At 38.3% G+C, this 20,448-nt stretch overlaps 1 protein-coding gene across 1 annotated transcript in view; it reads left to right on the forward strand.

Annotated features, from left to right (window-relative positions):
* Window positions 1-19,767, forward strand: part of LOC139166803 (P2Y purinoceptor 8-like) — a 29,762-nt gene extending 9,995 nt beyond the window's left edge. Inside the window, exon 2 of the mRNA XM_070750889.1 lies at window positions 16,597-19,767. Coding sequence (XP_070606990.1) covers window positions 16,660-17,733 — 1,074 coding nt within the window. The 5' untranslated portion in view covers window positions 16,597-16,659 and the 3' untranslated portion in view covers window positions 17,734-19,767. The remainder of the gene's footprint in view (window positions 1-16,596) is intronic.
* Window positions 19,768-20,448: the final 681 nt, after the last annotated feature.

Raw genomic sequence — 20,448 nt, forward strand, 5'->3', positions numbered from 1 at the left:
TACAGCACAAATTGTGTGCCTTCTGCCCTCAGAACGCACACAGCTGCCACATGAAAGTTACAATAAAATCATGCCACCCAGCAGTTACTTTCACATGGTAAGCTGTTTGCGTGCAGTGATGAAACGTGCAGATTAGCCAAGCTTGAAACCACTAGATTTTTTTTTAAATGGCTTGAAGTGTGAAGGGGGAGGGGGGGACATAGAAAACAGAATATTCTTCATTAGACTGGCAGAAGAGATAAAAGGGTTATCAGAAATGTTATAATATCATTGCTGATAACAATATTGCCACATAGACAGTTTCAAACTCATCCATTTTGTTTTGTTTTGCAATATTTATTCCGGTTGGTTAATCACGAGAGCTGTCCTAGAGTGAAAGAAATATTTTATCTACTTTGAGGCTAGCACTATATCACACATAAACAAACATTTTACTAACACTCTGGTGGGGTATTTTTTTAAAAAGAAAAAATGTGTCAAGAAGATTTTCAGTAGAGGCATAATTTGAATGGATGAGAAAAAAATAGTAGTAAATAGTCCTTTAAGAATTTTCTGATTCTTTTGACTCGCTTTTTAGAATGAGATGGGCAGGAAACAAATATAATTGATAGTAATATAATAATATTGAACCAGACCAAATTTGTCTCCACCACAGGGAAATTCTGTATAGATATTTTTAGCCTAAATTGGTAATGTCATACTTGATTTTGTTTTAACGTCACACATGGGTGGGTATATAACCATGTGTGAGGTTAAAATCTGCAGAGTTATAGTAGGCAAACACACAAGAGAGGATACAAAAATTCCTATCATTTTTGCATTTATAACACCAATATATTAGACTTTGTGTAGGGAATCTTTGCCCCCCCCATGAATCATAAACCAAGCATAGGAAATGTCGATTGACCACATCTGGATGTTCACAGATAACATCAACTCTGATTGAGACCTGGTGGCAATTAAAAAGCTTACCATAATTGTGGGGCAGTTTTATTTAATAGTGTCAAACTGATTTTCTTACAGTATTATCTTTTTCTCTAGGTTAGAACAATATCATGTATTTTACTATGTGTATATAGATATATACCCACTAAAACCCTCATTATGTATTGGACAAAATAAATAAACCAATAAATAAAAATAAATAAATTTTCTCTAATGATCTCCATATGTTTTAAATCAGTAGTTTTCAACCTGTGGTCCAGGGACCCTGAGAGTCCACAAAGTCATCACAAGGGTATCTATGAAGGCTTGAAGAAATATTATGATTTAAATCTTGAGTTGAATCTTGGTTGTCTGTGGCCATGGTCCATGGCACAAAAGGTATTTAAAGGGGCTTTGTGGTGAAAAAAGGTTGAGAACCACTGTTTTAAATGACAACTCTCAGGATCCCTAATAAATAGTCATGCTATCTTAGCCTTATTGGTGTTATTCTAATGTCTCTCAGTTTCTGTGCTATAATCAACTCAGCAATTACATAGTTCTTGTTTCACTTCATTGCTTTTTGTAAAGTCTCCTCCTGCAGTCCCTTATGTGAAGTTCCATATCTTTACCTAGGCTTTCAAGATTTGCGGTGTGGTAATGTTGTGCCTTACCACAAGTCTTTTACATTTACCCATACTTCCAAAAACAAATAAAAATACCTCTCATTCTAAAATAAAGAACTTTCCTTTTTCAGAAGACAGCTTATAGAGGAAAAATTGAGGTTGGTTATTTCTCCACCCTCTGACTTTACTACTACAAAGTAAATTGGCTGAATGTAAAGAAGCAAATAAAATCTAGATAGATAAGGATATATGCAGTGTCAAAAAAATATTTTAAAAAGGGATTGATACATAAGCATAGCTTTAAAAAGATTTGTTTTTCATCATTTATTGTTGTATAAGCCTAACTATTGTAGCTGACCTTAGCAGTTGCTATATCTATAAATGTTATCATCTCAGAAAAAACAAAAAATGAAATAGAAGTAAAATCTTTGTAAGATCTTGAAATATGATAAGACTCCAGTTAAAGATGTTGTAACAAGACTTAAGATTTTATTTTAAAGATTAAAATATGGCTCCTATTTGCTTACAAAGTGACTCTACAACTTGTTTCATACATGTGTATATTTCATATATGTGTGTGCTTCTCTACCTCATAAATGGAAGAATGCCATTTGTCTTACACTAAAGAAAATGTAACAGAAAGGAATGATGAAAGAAATTATAAGAGGCATTAGTTTATTAGTGTACATGGGAAAGTGTTATCTAACCCTCCGATTCAAAGAGTAGACATGGTGACAGCAACATTTGGGTAGTATAGCGTATTTTTTGGAGTATAAGATTCACCTTTCCCCCCTAAAAGAGAGTGGAAATGTTGGTGTGTCTTATACACTGAATGCAGCCATTTTTGTTCTCCCATAACCTGACCCCAGCCTGCGGAGAGCTCCTGGCTGCTGGGGTATGCCCAAAATGTGAAAAGCAGGCCATGGGTTGGGGAAAGGGTCTGGGGAGCACGCAGAGAGCTCCTGGGGACTGGTGGAAGACAAAAATGCCTCTATTTTTGTGAAAAAATGGGCAAGAACCAGCCCATTTTTCACAAAAATTGGGACAGTTTTGCCATCCCCCAGCCCCCAAAAGCTGGCTGCAGGCTCCCCAGATCCTTTGCCCACCCACTTTTTGCAAAAAAATGGCCCATTCTTTGCAAAAACACAGCCTTTTTGCCTTCTAATTACTCCATCTAGCATGACTGGGGGAGAAATTCTGGAGTTGAAGTCCACTAGTCTTAAAGCTGTCAAGTTTGAAATTTGTAAAAAGTGTACATGGTTGTAAAAAGTATTAAATAATACATTACCACACCATTTGGTTCCAAATACTTTTTTCCTTGTTTTCCACCTGTAAAATCTATGTGTCTTATACTCCAGTGTATCTTACACTCTGAAAAATACGGTAGTTTGGTTTTTAGCTAGGAAGGCATATGCAAAGAAGATTTTTGCTTCTTAAGCATGTTATTGAGAAATATCATATTTTTCAGAGTATAAGACACATACACACCCCTCAAAAAAAGAAGCTGAAAATTTGGGTGTGTCTTATACTCCAAATGTATTCTTTTGAAGCTTTTCCCTCCAGCCCTATCGAGGTGTTAACTATCTTCTCAGCTTGCAGGATTTTTCCATTGCTACTCCAAAGAAGGTTTTTTCCCCCAGCCCTAAGTTTTTGCAGGCTTGCTTTCATTGCTATTCCCTCCAAAGATTTTTTTTAGCCCTAACCAGGGGATAAAACAATATGCTGAAACTGACCAGACTAAGCCAGATGAATACCTGATAGGTAGATTTCCCACCTTATTTTCTTCCTCCAAGACTCAGGTGTGTCTTATACTCCAAAAATACGGTGTATGAATATGATAATTTAATAATAATTTGGCTGATTTAGAGTGTGTGTATATAAAGAGGGTAGACTTGATTTATTAAAACATTTGAGAGTATCCTCAAGGCACAGACTTGCTTTATCTTTGAAATACAACCCTGAAGCACATGAAGGATCCTGTTGAACAAACATCAGCTCCACCCTACTTGGGTTCAGCTTCAACTTAGTTTTCTCCTTCAGACCCTAGCAACTCTCCAGAAACTGAAACAGAACTTAAACTGCCATCCCCGTAGCAAACAACATCCTTTCTCATACATAGATTATCAGATGGGGCCAATAATACTGTTTCCGAGTTATAATCTACCCAAGTTATCTTGTTTCACTTTTTTTTTCCTTTTCGCAGAAAGTCTGTACTGGAAAATGTTGGAGTAGATAAATAATGTATTTTGATTGGAACTCTGCAAGTGAAATTAATCCTAATAAAAGAAATAGGTTTTTATTAATTCCTGTCTGGTTTGACTTTGCAGATGCTTTCTTTATATGGTGTATTCTGAACTACACCTTGTTTAAGTGTACACCCAGGAGGATTTCCCATAATTGAACTATGTTGTTTGTTTTCTAAATCACTTTTGTAGTTGTGATAGTGTCATGAGATGCTTCTTAAACTTCTTCAGTTACAGAGGTTTCTGAACTTTTAAACTTCACAGAAGGGCAACATCTGGCTTATTCTGTTCTGAACTTTCTCTGGTGCTTGTTGTATAGGCATATTTTATGCATTGAATTCTAAATTAAGGTGACCAGACTTCCCGCTTTCAGCAGGACAGTCACGCTTTTTAGCAATTTGTCCTGTGTTCCACGGCACTTTTAAAAAGTCCCGATTTTTTTTAAACAAGCCACCAGCTGGAGATTGCTGGATCTCTGCATCAGCCGATTTTGGGCAGCATGGAAGCTAAGCTTCCTTCTTTGCAGCTTCCAAGCACAGAGCGAAGTTTCCTTCTCCCCAGGCAGCATGGCCGAAGCATTGGACTCCCCAACCCTTTCTGTCTCTAGCTCAGCTCCGCTCGCCAGCAAGCCCTACCACGTCACCTGTGGCCCCCTTGCCCCGGCTTCACAACTTTTTGCTCTTCGTCCACTCAGCGACCTGCAGCTGTCAATTAACCCCTTAGGCATCCCTCCCTGCCTTTCTCCCCCTCTCTTTTATTTTTCTTTCTTTTTTAAAATTTGCTCACTTCCTCCCCCCTCCTCCTCTTCCACTCGTGCTCGCTTCTCGCCCCTATCTCGACACTGCCGCCCAGGCAGGAGGGCTCCTGGCAGCAAAATCAAAGGGAGGAAAAAGAAAGGGAAGTGCGGCTGAGGCATTTGCCCCCCTCCTCCAACAGCCCGTCTGCTGTGCTTGGGGGCCAGAGGACGGAGTGGCATTTGTGCTGGGCAGAAAAACCCATCTGCTCCATCCAAGCAGCAGCTGGCCCAGCGAATGAAGATGGGCCAAACTCAGCCTGGCATTTTTTCTCCCTGAATGGCCTTCACCCCAGTGCCGCCAATGGAGTGACTGAGCACACTCTGCCTCTGTGTCAGTGTCACCTCAGAAGCAGGTGAGAGAGGCAGTACAGGTGCGCACCACTGATGGAGAGAGGGGGAGAGAGAAGAAAGGAAGAGAGAGAAAGAGAGGGAAAGAGAGAAAGAGACAGGGAGGAAGGAAGAGAGAAAGAGAGAGAAAAAGAGGATGGAAGAAAAAGAAAGAGAAAGAAAGAGAAAGAGTGAGAGAGAAATAGAGAGAAAGGGAGCAAGAGAGAAAGGGAGGAAGGAAGGGAGAGAAAGAGTGAGAGGAAGGAAGGGAAGGAGTGGGAGAGAGAGAGAAAGAGTAATAGAAAGGGAGGGGAAAAGAAAGAAAAGAGAGAGGGGGAAAGAAAGAAGGGGAGAGAGAGACCAAGATAAATAGAAAGTGAGGGAGGAAGAGAGAAAGAGAGAGAGGGGAGAGAAGGAGGGAGCGAGAAAGAAAGATAAAGGGAGGAAGGAAGAGAGAGAAAAAAGAGAGGAAGGAAGAGGGAAAGAAAGAGGGATAAAGAGAGAGAGAGAGAAAGAGGAAGGAAGGAAGAGAGAGAAAGAGGGAGGGAGGGAGAGAGAAAGTGAGAGAAATAGAAAGAAAGGGAGGGAGGAAAAGAGAGAGAGAGAGAAAAGAAAAAGCCACATTCCCCCCCCTAACACCCTCCCCCCCACTCAATGTTGTCCTTCTTTACCAATTTTAAAATCTGATCACTTTATTCTAAATAAATGGATGAATGTGCTTCTTTGACTGAAAATAACTGATGTGTATCTACAATATTGCTACAGTGTCTTTCAGCAAAATACTCCTGAGCCAAAATGATCAAATATTGGGTTGAAGCAATAATAGGACTGTTAGAACTTTGGTTGCCTTTGAAACATGTGGGCCAAAATGTTTCAGAAGGAATCAATTACAGATAGTAAATAATACTCCATGTGGCATAAGTACTACTGCAACTGGTAACCTACTTTATAACTTCTCTGGTTTACAACTCCATATTCTTTTTAAAGTTTATTTTAATAAACTGTATATTCTGTATGCTCTACGCATGCATGATGTACATACAGTAGGTAGTTAGTGGTAAAATACATGGCAAGTTCTTCTTTGACATGCCATGACTTGTCTTTCTGTGGCAGTCAACCATTTGTGTTTTGCTTTTGCTCTTGTGATGAAAAGGGAAGTGCTCACACTTATAGATATTAGCAAATACATCAATTTGTTTTTGAAATTTTAATCAGTTAGTATGATATGATTTATAAAAAAGGTAGTTCTACACATGCTTAGCAAAAGTATTCTATTTATCTTGTGATACATGTGATATTTTAGTAATATTTCCAGTTGAAATACTAAAACATTGCACTGTATACCTGTGCTTGCTACTAGTTACTGCTCTTGCAGTTCATCTGGTGATTGCTGAATAAATGGAACCAACACCCATATTTATAACAACAACAACAACAGAGTTGGAAGGGACCTTGGAGATCTTCTAGTCCAACCCCCTGCTTAGGCAGGAAACCCTACACTACTTCAGACAGATGGTTATCCAACATCTGCTTAAAAGCTTCCAGTGTTGGAACATTCACAAGTTCTGGAGGCAAGCTGTTCCACTGTTTTAACTGTCAGGGAATTTCTCTCTTAGTTCTAAGTTGCTTATCTCCTTGTTTCGTTTCCACCAATTCCTCCTACCCTCAGGTGCTCTGGAGAATAGCCTGACTCTCTCTTTTTTGTGGCACCCCCAAGATATTGGAACACTGCTATCATGTGTCCCCTAGTCTTTCTTTTAATTAAATTGGGTATAACCAGTTCCTGCAACTGTTCTTCATTTGTTTTAGCCTCCAGTTCCCTAATCATCTTTGTTGCTCTTTTTTGCACTGTTTATAGAGTCTCAACATCCTTTTTGCATCATGGTGACCAAAACTGAATGTATTCCAAGTGTGTACCAAGACCTTATAAAATGGTATTAACACTTCATGTGATCTTGATTCTATCCCTCTGTTAATGCAGCCTAGAACTGTGTTAGCTTTTTTGGCAGCTTCTGCACACTGCTGGCTCATATTTAAATAGTTGTCCACTAGGACTGCAAGATCCCTCTCACAGTTACTACTGTTGAGCAATGTACCACATATACTGTACCTGTGCATCTTGTTTGTCTTGCCCAAATGTAGAACTTTACTTTTTTCACCATTGAATTTCATTTTGTTAGATAGCGCCCATTGTTCAGGTTTGTCAAGATCCTATTTTCTGGAGTGTTGGCTATTCCTGCCAGTTTGGTGTTATCTGCAAATTTGATAAGTTCCTCATCTATCCCCTTGTCCAAGTCATTGATGAAGATGTTGAAGAGTACTGGGCCTAAAACAGAGCCCTGTGCTACTCCACTGCATACATCCCTCCATGTAGATGTAGTTCCATTGAGCACTACATGTTGAGTGCAGTTAGTTAGCCAATTTTGAATCCATCTTGAGGTGTTGCTGTCCATGCCACATTTTTCTAGTTTATTTAGTAGTTGGGTTATGGTCTACTTTGTCAAAAGCCTTACTGAAGTCTAAGTAAATCACATCAACAGCATTCCCCTGGTCCACTAATTTTGTCACTTTGTCAAAGAATGCTATAAGATTAGTCTGGCATGATCTATTTTTAACAAACCCATGTTGGCTTTTGGTTATTACTTTGTTTGCTTCTAGATGTTTGTTGACTTATTGCTTGATTATCTTTTCCAAAATCTTCCCTGGTATTGAAGTCAGGCTGATAGGTCTGTAGTTTCCTGGATCTGTTTTTTTCCCTCTTTCTTGAAGAGGAGAACTACATCAGCTCTTTTTGAGTCCTCTGGCAATTCCCCGGTGCTCCAGGATCTTTGAAGAATATAGTTCAGTGGGTCTGAGATCTCATCTGCCAGTTCCTTCAGAACCTTGGAGTGTAATCCATCTGGTCCTGGTAATTTGAATTCATCTAGGATGGACAGGTGTTCCTTTACCATTTTCTTCCCTGTTTTAATTTGTGTTCCTAATATATTTTTTGTGATGCTGTTTTTGATACATTGAGTTGTTTTTTCACTTTGTGTAAAGACAGCTGCAAAAAATGTGTTGAGTAGCTCTGCTTTCTCCCTGCTGCTTGTCTAAAGTGACCAGATTTTTACATTGCTAAAGCAGGACACCATTGATTGGGGGGGGGGGGATTTCTCTTTATTTTTTCTCTCCCTCATATTCCCTCCCTTTCTCTCTGGGGGACGCCCACACCTCGGTGATGTACAGAATGCTGGTGCCCAGGCCATGTGCCACAAGCATGGCCTCAGCAACAGGTTGCCGCAGCCGGATCCACTCACTCGGTTCAGAAGATGAATTCTTCAAAAAGCTCATCGTGAGCATGAGGCCTACCCTGAGCTAGGAGACACAGGAAGTACAACCCACCCAGGATGACCCCAAGACATTTTGCCATTTCCTTCCACTGTTACCATAGAGGAGGGGGGGAGAGAAAATTGGGACATTTCTGAAAAGGCACGGGACGCGGGACAGATTATGAAAAGGCGTGACTGTCTCCTGAAAAGCAGGACGTCTGGTCACCTTATGGTTGTCACCTTCTTGCCGTTTTCTCCCTGCAATGCACCAATTGTTTCCTTGACTTTTTTTTTGTTTTTAATATATTGGAAGAAACTTTTTTTTGTTACTTTTACTCTTGTTGCAAGCCTTTGTTCATTGTGAGCTAAAGCTTTCCTTACTTCACCTTTACAGGCTCAGGCTATTTGCTGGTATTCTGCATTAGTTATTTCCCCTTCTTTCCACATTTTTTTTTAAAAAATAAATTTATTAAATATATACAATAAAAACCAAATACAGAGAGACAAAAGAGATATGCATATTGTACATTTTTTACACTCTACTTATGTAGTAATTGGGGAGTGGGAGAAGGGGGTTGTGAAGGGAGGGAAGTAGATATAGAAGGAAGGGGGATAGGGAAAAGAAGGAGGGGGGGATAGAGAAGCGAAAACCAGCGTTAGAGCTGGGTCTTTCATGATTTGCGGCCTGTAGTTTGAGCTCGTAGTTGGTGTGTTTTACCCTAAAGTTTTATCGATATGTTTTGAATGTAGTTTTTAGTGCCAATATATATAATTCATTTAGGGGTTTATTTTCTTTGTAAAGTTGGAGTTCGTGTCGATCGATGTTTACAGTTTGTTGTTTCAATTTGATGTTATGATTTGTGATGTAAATTGCTATTTTTTCAAGTTGTTTTTGTTGGATATTTTTCTTGATGAATAATTTTTAGATAATTCCTTTTTTTTAACCAGAGATACCATTTATCCCAAGCTTTGTAGAAATCTGTCTCATCCTTGTTTTGCAGTTCCATTGTTAGTTTGGACATTTCTGCGCATTCCATTATTTTAATCAAGAGTGATAGAGTAGTTGGGTTTTTTTCTTGCTTCCAAAATTGTGCATATAAAATCCGTGCGGCTGTAATAATATGGATTATAATATATCTGTTTTCTTTACTAAAATTTTGTCTTGTGATTCCTAGTAGAAATAGTTCGGGTTTCGCATGGATAGTCTGAGAAGTAATTTGTTCTAGTATAGTTTTAATTTTTTCCCAATATTTTTGGGTGATTTCACATGTCCACCAGATGTGGTAATATGTACCTGGTTTTTCTCTGCATTTCCAACATAATGGTGATAGATTTGGATACATTTTTGCAAGTCTAGCAGGTGGCAAGTGCCATCTGTAGAACATTTTATAATGGTTTTCCTTATATGAGGTTGCCATCGTTAATTTATAGTTAGCAGTCCAAATTTTTTCCCATTCGTTTAAATAAATTGTGTACCCAAAGTTTTGTGACCACGCTATCATAGTTCCTTTAACTATTTCTTCAACAGTATCGTGTTGAAGGAGGATATTGTATATATTTGATATTTGCTTTTTTTGTGGACCAAAAATTATTTTATCGAGGGGGTTATTTTTTTGGAAGTCTGATTTGTTCTTATCTTCATTATATTTTGATTTTATTTGTAGGTAGTGTAACCAATCTACTTTAATACCTTTTTCCATGAGTTTTTGCTTAGGGATTAGTTCATTATTTTCGTTTAGTAGTTGGTCGTATGTTATAATTTTATCAGGAGTTAATGCATTCGGGTATATAATGGCTTCTGTTGGTGAAATCCATTTTGGGATGCAGAGGTAATGGTTTTTTTTAATGAAGTGCCAGGTGTTAATTAAGGTTTTTCGGATGTAGTGTGATCTGAAATATGTTGGTATTTTATCTATGTCTGTCATCAGAAACTTGTGCCACCCGGATTGAAGGTCATAGCCTTCAAGTGTTAATATTCTAGAATTTTTAAGTATTATCCATTCTTTCAGTAGGTTTACAATTGAGGCATGGTAGTATAGTTCCATGTTTGGTAACCCAAATCCACCCCTTGACCTATGGTCTTGTAGGTCCTTAAGTTTTATCCTGGCCTTTTTTTTTGCCCATATGAATTTGCGAATTTTTTTGTGTAAGTTTTTGAAAAAGGTCCTGTTTAGTTTAATGGGTGCAGTTTGGAAAAGGTATAGAAATCTAGGAAGTATATTGCTTTTAATTACAGCAATTTTTCCCATTATAGAGAGTGGGAGTTTCGACCATCTGTAAAAATCTTTGTCCATTTCATTGATTAGTTTATCGTAATTGTCTTTCTTGATAGTGCTGCAATTTGCGGTAACCCATAATCCTAAGTATTTAACTTTTTTGGCGGTTTTTATTTTAGTGGATTCTTCTAATTTCGATATCTGCTGTTTTGTCATATTTTTTGTTATCATTTTTGTTTTTTCTCTATTGATTTTTAATCCAGCAATCTCTCCAAATTTATTTATTTCATTAATTAGGATAGGTGCAGATTTTAAGAGGTCTTGTACAATGAACACCATGTCATCAGCAAAAGCTTGAAGTTTATAGTGTTCATTTTTAATTTTTAATCCTTGGATTTCCTTATTGTGTCTTATTTTATTTAGTAGAACTTCTAGTGCAAAGATAAAAATCAGGGGGGCTAAGGGACAGCCCTGCCTCACTCCTTTTTTTATACTTATTGTTTCTGTCATATCATTGTTTATCAGTATTTTGGCTGTTTGTATTGAGTATATAGTTTTAATGAGTTCTGTAAATTTATTACCAAATTGCATTGACGCTATTTGTGTTGTAAAGAATTGCCAGTATAAACTATCAAAAGCTTTCTGTAGATCTATGAATAGGAATGCTACTGGTTTATCTATGTTTTTATCGTAGTATTCTAAAGAGTCCAAAATAATCCTTGTGTTTGTTGTTATGTTTCTTGCCGGAAGGAAGCCATTTTGGTCTGTATGTATTCTAACAGTTAATATTCGTTTAAATCTTTCGGCTATGATGGATGCAAAGATTTTATAATCTGAGTTAAGCAGGGATATTGGACGATAATTTTGAATGTAAGCTCTATTTTGTGTATCTTTAGGTATTAAAGTTATGTAGGCCTCGTTCCAGGAGGAAGGAAGTTTTGAACCCTCGAGAATTTCATTAACAAGGGGTAACATTATAGGCTCCAGAATTTCTTGAAATTGTTTATAGAATTCGGCAGGTATACCGTCTGTGCCCGGGGTTTTATTATTTTTTTGTTTTGTAATTGCACTAGTTAGTTCCATTGATGTTATTTTGTCATTTAGCATATCCTGATCTTCCTTATTTATTTTTTCTGTATTTTCTAAGTTCTTGAATAGATTATTTATTAATTGTTCATTTACGTCATCTTTTTTATATAATTCCTCAAAGAAAGATTTAATTATTTGTTTTTTATCGCTGAGTGTTGTTTTTAAAGCATCTGTATGATCATATAATGCCTCTATAATTTTATCTGCTTTTTGGTGAGCGAGTTTTGAGGCTAACCATCGCCCAGGTTTGTTTGCAAATTCAAAGTGCTTTTGTTTGGCAATCCTTAATTTATGTGAGAGTTCTTCTTGAGTTTGCAAGTTTATGTAATGTTTTGTAATATTCAATTCTCTTAAAATTTCGGCGTTGTATGGTTTCATTTGTAGGGTTTTTTCAAGGTTCTGAAGTTTTATTTTTAGTGTGGATAGGCTGTTTTGTTTCTGTTTTTTATTTTTATTTTGGTATGCAATATAGGTTCCTCGCACATAGGCTTTCATTGTGTCCCATAGGTTTTATGTGGAAGTGTTACCATCATTGTTAATTTGGAGAAACTCACCCAATTGTTGTTTTAACATTTTTTGAAAGTTTTCTTCTTTAAATATTGTTTGGTTCATAGTCCATCGTCTTGAATGGTTATTAGTTGAATCTCTCCGTTTCAACAATATGGGGTTATGATCTGCCCAGGAGTTTGGAAGTATTTGTATGTCTGTTACTTCATTGATAAATTCTAAATCCGCCCAGGCCATATCAATGCGGGACCATGACTTGTGAGGAAAAGAGAAAAAAGTGTATTGTCTATTGTTTGGATTAAAGTGACGCCATATGTCTTTTAGTGCTAATTCAGTTGTAAGTTGTTCAAAAGTTGTCGGTAGTTGTTTTCTCTTTTTCATTTGCTTAGTGCTTTTATGATCCTTTTTCCTGTCTAATATTGCATTGAAGTCGCCTGTTATTATTATATTTGTTAAGTTTAATTCCGTGATTTTTTGATGTAGCTTTGCATAAAAAGTGGATTGATTTATTGTGGGAGCATAGATTGCAATTATATGTATTTTTTTTGTTCCTGATGTAATTTGTACTATTAATATCTGGCCGTTGTCGTCTGTGTAAATTAGTTTAGGGATAAGTTTAGGTTTAATGTATAGTACTACTCCTCTTTTCTTGACTTCAGCAAGGGATGAGAAGATTTCTCCAAGCTTGGGATGGTTTAAGATTAATTGGTCTTGTTTTTTTACATGCGTTTCTTGGAGACAGATTATATCTGCTTTTTGTTGTTCAATTTTGTAGAATGTTTTTTTCCTTTTACTAGGAGAGTTGAGGCCGTTGATATTGATAGAGAATAGTCTTATTTCATTATTCGGTAATGGTTTTTTGTGATGTAAGTTAGTTTGCTGGTTCTCTTCTTTTCTCCTTTCTCACCTCCGCTTGAGATCTTGTTGTTGGGCCATCTCTGCCATATTCTTCCGTTAATTTAAGTCCAGTTTCCTTATCTGCGAGAGTGTCTTCAGAGCTGATTTCATCCAGGCTAGATTTATCTTTTGATTCTTGCTCCCTAATACATTCCTCATCTACCTTTTTGATGACTTGATCGTAAAAGTCTCTTGCATCTTCTATCAAAGTTATTTTGTATTTTTTGTCAATTAAGGAGATAAGCATGCCCTCAGGTGTCAACCATCTAAATGGTATCTTGTTTCTGTTGAGTTTATTAGCTAGGGTTTGATAGGGTTTCCGCTTTTCACGCACTCGTCTAGGAACTTGACGAAGGACTATGATCTCTTTTCCTTTATATGATGGAGGATTTTCCTTTGACATATTGTAGATTTCATCTCTTATAGTACGCTTAGTGAATCTAATATGTACTTCCCTGGGTAGGCAATTTCTTTTTGCGTAACTTGTAGATAATCTGTAAATTTCACCCATTTGTTGATACATTTCCTGTGGGGTTTTATTTGTGATGGGTGCAAGAATTTCTGACATAATCTGAGGCAGGTTCTCTTCACTTGATTCGCTAATATTCTGGAACCTCAAGAAGAATGCTGATTTTTCAAGCTCAAGATTTAAAATGGCCTCTTCCAGATTTTTATTGATGTATTCTGTCCTACTTTCTGCGTATTGCAACCTGGTTTCCATTCTATCATTTTGTTCCTCAATTTTTTGAATTTTTTCATCATTCTGCGTGAGGGTTCCATGCATCATTACTATCTTCTCATCAAGCTGTCCAACACGATCGTCAATTTTCTTGATCTCTTCCTTGATCTCTTCCTTCATTGCACCCATATTTTCCATCATTAATTCATACTTCCGATCCATTTATTTCTGCATATTAATCATTATCTCTTGTAGGGAAGCTAGGGTGATGGGTGCAGCTTGGTCTGATTGTACAGCTGATGTTTTGTCAGTAGAAGAGTTTTCTAAGTTACGCTGGATGGTCGGAGTTGAAGATAGAGGTGCTGCCTTCTTCCAAGCTTTAGTACTTGTATTTGTATTAGTAGATGACATTTTGAATATTTATGGGAAAGTCAGACAGGGTATAGTAAGAGATACAGAAATATGAGTTTAGCTTTTACTCAAAATGTTCGATACTATTTAAATAGTTGTCCACTAGGACTGCAAGATCCCTCTCACAGTTACTACTGTTGAGCAATGTACCACATATACTGTACCTGTGCATCTTGTTTGTCTTGCCCAAATGTAGAACTTTACTTTTTTCACCATTGAATTTCATTTTGTTAGATAGCGCCCATTGTTCAGGTTTGTCAAGATCCTATTTTCTGGAGTGTTGGCTATTCCTGCCAGTTTGGTGTTATCTGCAAATTTGATAAGTTCCTCATCTATCCCCTTGTCCAAGTCATTGATGAAGATGTTGAAGAGTACTGGGCCTAAAACAGAGCCCTGTGCTACTCCACTGCATACATCCCTCCATGTAGATGTAGTTCCATTGAGCACTACATGTTGAGTGCAGTTAGTTAGCCAATTTTGAATCCATCTTGAGGTGTTGCTGTCCATGCCACATTTTTCTAGTTTATTAGTAGTTGGGTTATGGTCTACTTTGTCAAAAGCCTTACTGAAGTCTAAGTAAATCACATCAACAGCATTCCCCTGGTCCACTAATTTTGTCACTTTGTCAAAGAATGCTATAAGATTAGTCTGGCATGATCTATTTTTAACAAACCCATGTTGGCTTTTGGTTATTACTTTGTTTGCTTCTAGATGTTTGTTGACTTATTGCTTGATTATCTTTTCCAAAATCTTCCCTGGTATTGAAGTCAGGCTGATAGGTCTGTAGTTTCCTGGATCTGTTTTTTTCCCTCTTTCTTGAAGAGGGGAACTACATCAGCTCTTTTTGAGTCCTCTGGCAATTCCCCGGTGCTACAGGATCTTTGAAGAATATAGTTCAGTGGGTCTGAGATCTCATCTGCCAGTTCCTTCAGAACCTTGGAGTGTAATCCATCTGGTCCTGGTAATTTGAATTCATCTAGGATGGACAGGTGTTCCTTTACCATTTTCTTCCCTGTTTTAACTTGTGTTCCTAATATATTTTTTGTGATGCTGTTTTTGATACATTGAGTTGTTTTTTCACTTTGTGTAAAGACAGCTGCAAAAAATGTGTTGAGTAGCTCTGCTTTCTCCCTGCTGCTTGTCTAAAGTGACCAGATTTTTACATTGCTAAAGCAGGACACCATTGATTGGGGGGGGATTTCTCTTTATTTTTTCTCTCCCTCATATTCCCTCCCTTTCTCTCTGGGGGACGCCCACACCTCGGTGATGTACAGAATGCTGGTGCCCAGGCCATGTGCCACAAGCATGGCCTCAGCAACAGGTTGCCGCAGCCGGATCCACTCACTCGGTTCAGAAGATGAATTCTTCAAAAAGCTCATCGTGAGCATGAGGCCTACCCTGAGCTAGGAGACACAGGAAGTACAACCCATCCAGGATGACCCCAAGACATTTTGCCATTTCCTTCCACTGTTACCATAGAGGAGAGGGGGGGGAGAAAATTGGGACATTTCTGAAAAGGCACGGGACGCGGGACAGATTATGAAAAGGCGTGACTGTCTCGCGAAAAGCAGGACGTCTGGTCACCTTATGGTTGTCACCTTCTTGCCGTTTTCTCCCTGCAATGCACCAATTGTTTCCTTGACTTTTTTTTTGTTTTTAATATATTGGAAGAAACTTTTTTTTGTTACTTTTACTCTTGTTGCAAGCCTTTGTTCATTGTGAGCTAAAGCTTTCCTTACTTCACCTTTACAGGCTCAGGCTATTTGCTGGTATTCTGCATTAGTTATTACCCCTTCTTTCCACATTTTATACTTGTCCTTTTTTAGATATTTATATTTATATTTTTATATTTATATCAGCAAAATGTTTGACATTATTGTTGTTGTTGACTTTTCACTTTCACTAGTTTTTATTGTCCTACGGCATAATTCAAGGTGCTGTGTTTGCAGTAGATCAGGAGAAGGTGCCAGTGGCACATCTAGAATTTTAAGTGAATGTCAAGGATACACATTCACAAAGCAGCTACTATGGTGAACATCCAGATACAAAACAACTGCATGCTAGAATTCAAGCTACCATCAACCATCCTATTAGAACTTTTGTGGAACAAAAGGCATGCCTGTAAATAAATATAATGCAAAAAACTATTATCTTGCAACATTTCTACTTCCTATTTTTAAATTTTACTATTTAAAAAAATATTTCAATACATTTTAGCCTAATAAAATAGGGAGACTGGTATCTGAGAGTATTTGGGACCACACTGATGTCGATGGATAATGGTATATAATGGAATGTCACCCACTATATACACATAATCTTCTTCAAATATGCATTTAATCTGAAATCCAATGAGACCAGGAGAGTAAGAGTCTTTTTGAAAGGGCACTTCCTATGGGTTTCCCATGATTATCCTTGCCTTACTTAAAGATACTTAAATAGCTTTAGAAAGGGATATGTGACAGTCTTTAGAAAGATGTCCATGACTTGAGAGAAAATGGTCCATAGGAGAAACCACATCTAAGTTTTCTTTCACATTTTCACTGACCACTTTTCTGTGTTTTTCTACTTTATAGGGTACAAATTTAAGCTGTGATACATCTTCAAATTTTCAAGACGAAAGAAATCAAATACAGAAAATGAATATAAACACATCACTGGATAATGCAACGCTGGACATGCTTGAGAATCCTTATATTATGACCATCTTACCAATTGTGTATTCGCTAGTTGTTATCATCAGTATCCCTGGAAATATTTTCTCACTCTGGATTCTATTCTTTCACATCAAACCCAAAACACCATCAATTATTCTCATGATTAACCTTAGCCTCACGGATCTTGCACTGGCCTCCTGTCTTCCCCTTCAGATTATATACTATGTGAAGAAGAACAACTGGTCTTACGGCAAACAACTGTGCAGCTATGTCACAGTAATGTTTTATGCAAACATGTATTCCTCCATATTAACTATGACCTTCATCAGCTTTGAACGCTATTTGGGGGTGGTATACCCTCTGACCTCCAAAAAATGGAGAAAAAAGAGATATGCAATTGCTACCTGCATGGGAATTTGGTTTTTTGTATTATTGTCTTTATGGCCCCTTGCCTCAACTGACCAGACTTATAAAGTAGAAGTAGAAGTTCTGAACATTACAACATGTTTTGATGTCCTTCACTGGAATATGCTTCCCAATATGGCTGCATGGGCAGCTTTCCTCCTGCTGCCTTTCTTTTTCTTTTTCTTGCTTCCATTCACAGTTACAGTTGCTTGCTACATAGCCATCATTTGTAAGCTCATTCAAACTTCTCACAAATATGGCAATGGGCAGAAGACACGGTCAATCTACTTGGCTATAATAGTGCTCTTGGTTTTTATCATTTGTTTTGCACCCAACAACTTTATCCTATTGGTGCACATGATCAGCCGTCTCACAAAAAAGGAGGGTTATTATCATATCTACAAACTTACCTTGTGCCTTAGTTGCCTCAACAACTGCATAGATCCATTCATTTACTACTTTGCATCCAAAGAGTTTTATCAGAAGTCCATGCAGGCAGTAGGACGGAAGGTACTGGTGAGTGACAGTTCAGAGACTAGAAGGGAAAGTATATTGTCTACCAGGACATCAGCAAGATCTCTTTCAAGTGGACATAAGGATGGGTTGGATGCACTTAGAACATGTTTGCAAAGGCAGGATAGTGTTTTTTAATACTGATGCCAAAAGATGAAGAGATCTTTTTTCGTTCTATTTCATGAAAAAAGCAAAAGAATGATTATCTCAAACAACTACTCTACAAGCAAGATTGAGGAACTCTATTCAATACCGGGAAAATTCTTGTCTTCAAATATGTGAACTATTATACCTATTGTAATATGCAACATATGTAAAATGTAAAGGAACATTACCATGCCACAAATCCATAGCAGCATTCAGCAATGACTCTGAGTTAGGTTCAAGTTGTATGCTTAGAATAGACACCCTGAAATCAATATTAATTGATTTCAGTGTGTCTAACTCTACACGTGACTAAACTGAAATTTTCTTTCTTTGAGGAAATCCAATATGTATTATAATCTTTAAATTATACCATAAGAAAACATAACTATTTTGGCAAAGTTACAACCTTTCCTGGGTCTTTTATGGTTAATTCATATCCAGTTGAGAATTGTTGGCACCACTGATCTGTTCAATACAAAATAGCCAGTCAATTGTAATTTCCTTGAATCTATCAGTTTCATTATGACATAATGATCAGTTGATCAGTCCATTTGTTTTGATGATGTAAATGTAATTTTGGTTATGAGAAGCTCCCACCACCATTCTTTATTTCCAGTGTACCAACTGTGTCCCTTATAACTGAATATACTGTATTTCAGGGATTTATCTGCTGAGTCATTTTTATGTATAATCTGTTGAAAAGAAGGATTAGGGGGACATGACAGTTGTCTTCCAGCACTTGGAGGGCTGTCACAGAGTAGGGGGGGTTGATTTATTCTCCAAAGCACCAAGCACTGCCTTATTTTTCAAGGCCGGGCAAGAAGTAATGGGTGGAAGTTTGTTAAAGACAGATCCAACCTAGAAGTAAGGACAAATTTTCTGACAGTAAAAACAATTAATTAGTGGAATTGCTTGTCCCATGGAATTGTGGGTGCTCCATCACTGGAGGTTTTCAAAAAGAAATTGGACAACCATTTGACCTGGATGATGGTATAGGTAATTGGACTAGAAGACCTCTTCGTCAGATTCTATGTTCTATGTCTTGCTGTATTGAGTATTTGCCTTTTCCATTTTTCTTTGTATAATGTTAATCTGTCCTGCTTTTGCATTTAACATTTTGCAACCATGTGTCAACATTGATACTATACACAGTTTAAGCAATTTCCTCTTGAGGAGGATGAATGTGTTGCTTTTAAATCCAAGATAAAATCATCCAAATGCTCTGCAACCTGTTCTGCCTGGCCTTGAGCCACCCAAGAACAAAGTAATTAATCAAACACACACACTCAGATTTGGAAAAATCAAACAAGGATTGTTCTTTATGCTCAGAGAACTGCAAACCACAAAATTTCAGAGCAATGTGAGTTCATGTAGTCAATAGGTCAGAGTTAATTACTCCAGTCAGTGTAGAAGACTTTCAGGCTTACAGCAGCCAGCAATAACTCAAAATTGGAATGTCGGAATGTCCAGAAATCCACAGCAAGCACCAAACCACAATTCATCAAACTTTCCTCAATGCTGAACAATAATCTCCCATGTTAAATCAGAGGCAGAGGCAAGAGGGAAGTGACAACAGCTCTTTATTTGATCAGCAGGAGCATCCAGAGAGCCCAGCTCGCAGGCTGGAAAAGAATCTAGAAAGAGATTGAGAAACCCCGGCAAAAACCCACACTTATATACTTTGTTGCCAGCGCTGGGATTGGTGACATTGTTTCCAGTCCTCGTGCTGAAGCTCCTGATTGGTCGTCTTTGCAGGCTTCCTATTGGTTAGCCTGCAGGCTCCCATTGGCTGTGTTTGATCCAATCAGGGATCTGTGTCTGATCCAATCAGGGATCTCTCTTTCATAACAGCATGCAAACATAATATCCCTCCCCCCATAGTCCTTTTACAACTGTCAGTCATTTAGATAGGCTACGTAGTCCTGTAACCTGATTGGTGGTCTGGTCGCCCGGCCGGACCTGCGCAGTTCAGTCTGCTGTGAGCTGTCTTCCTGGGCGGCTGGCTCTTGTGCTGCTCCATCCTGGCAAGGGTTGCCTTGGCCCGTGGACGATGGTGCGGTCTCACCTCCGCTGGCCACCAGGGCTCCCGGGCAGCCATCGCTGGATGCCAGAAGATGGTGTGGTGAGTAGGATGGTTGTTCTATGCGATTTTCTGTGGGGAAAATGTGATCGTTATTTTGTGGGGACTCATCCGGGTGTCGCTTCCTGATTTGGTCGATGTGTCTTCGCCAGATTTTCCCATTTCGTAGCAGAACCGTGTACGACTTGTGGCCGGTTCTTTGATCTATGGTGCCCTCCCTCCAGCGGAGGTTTGAGTCAATGTCTTTGGCATACACTGGGTCGCCTGATTTGAAGGTTCTTTCCGGCTCTGCTTTTGGTTTGTCTTTTTCCTTAGTGTATTCTGGGTGCATTCTGTCTAGAGGGGAGCGGAGCTTTCTTCCCATGAGGAGTTCCGCCGGGCTTTTCTTGGTGCTGGCTGAAGGGGTGATGTGTTGGGCCAGTAGGAACTCATCTATTTGTTGTTGCCAGTCTCTGGTTGGTGCTCGGTGAAGGGCCTCTTTCGTGAACCTCACCATTCGTTCAACCCGGCCATTAGAGGCCGCGAAGTGGGGCGCAGTTAGTGCATGCCGGATCCCTCGCTCGGCTAGGAAGATTTCCATTTGTCTAGATGTCAGCTGGGGGCCATTGTCGGAGACTAGGACATCT

Source organism: Erythrolamprus reginae, chromosome 4 (genome assembly GCF_031021105.1).
Source record: "Erythrolamprus reginae isolate rEryReg1 chromosome 4, rEryReg1.hap1, whole genome shotgun sequence".
NCBI lineage: Eukaryota > Metazoa > Chordata > Lepidosauria > Squamata > Dipsadidae > Erythrolamprus > Erythrolamprus reginae.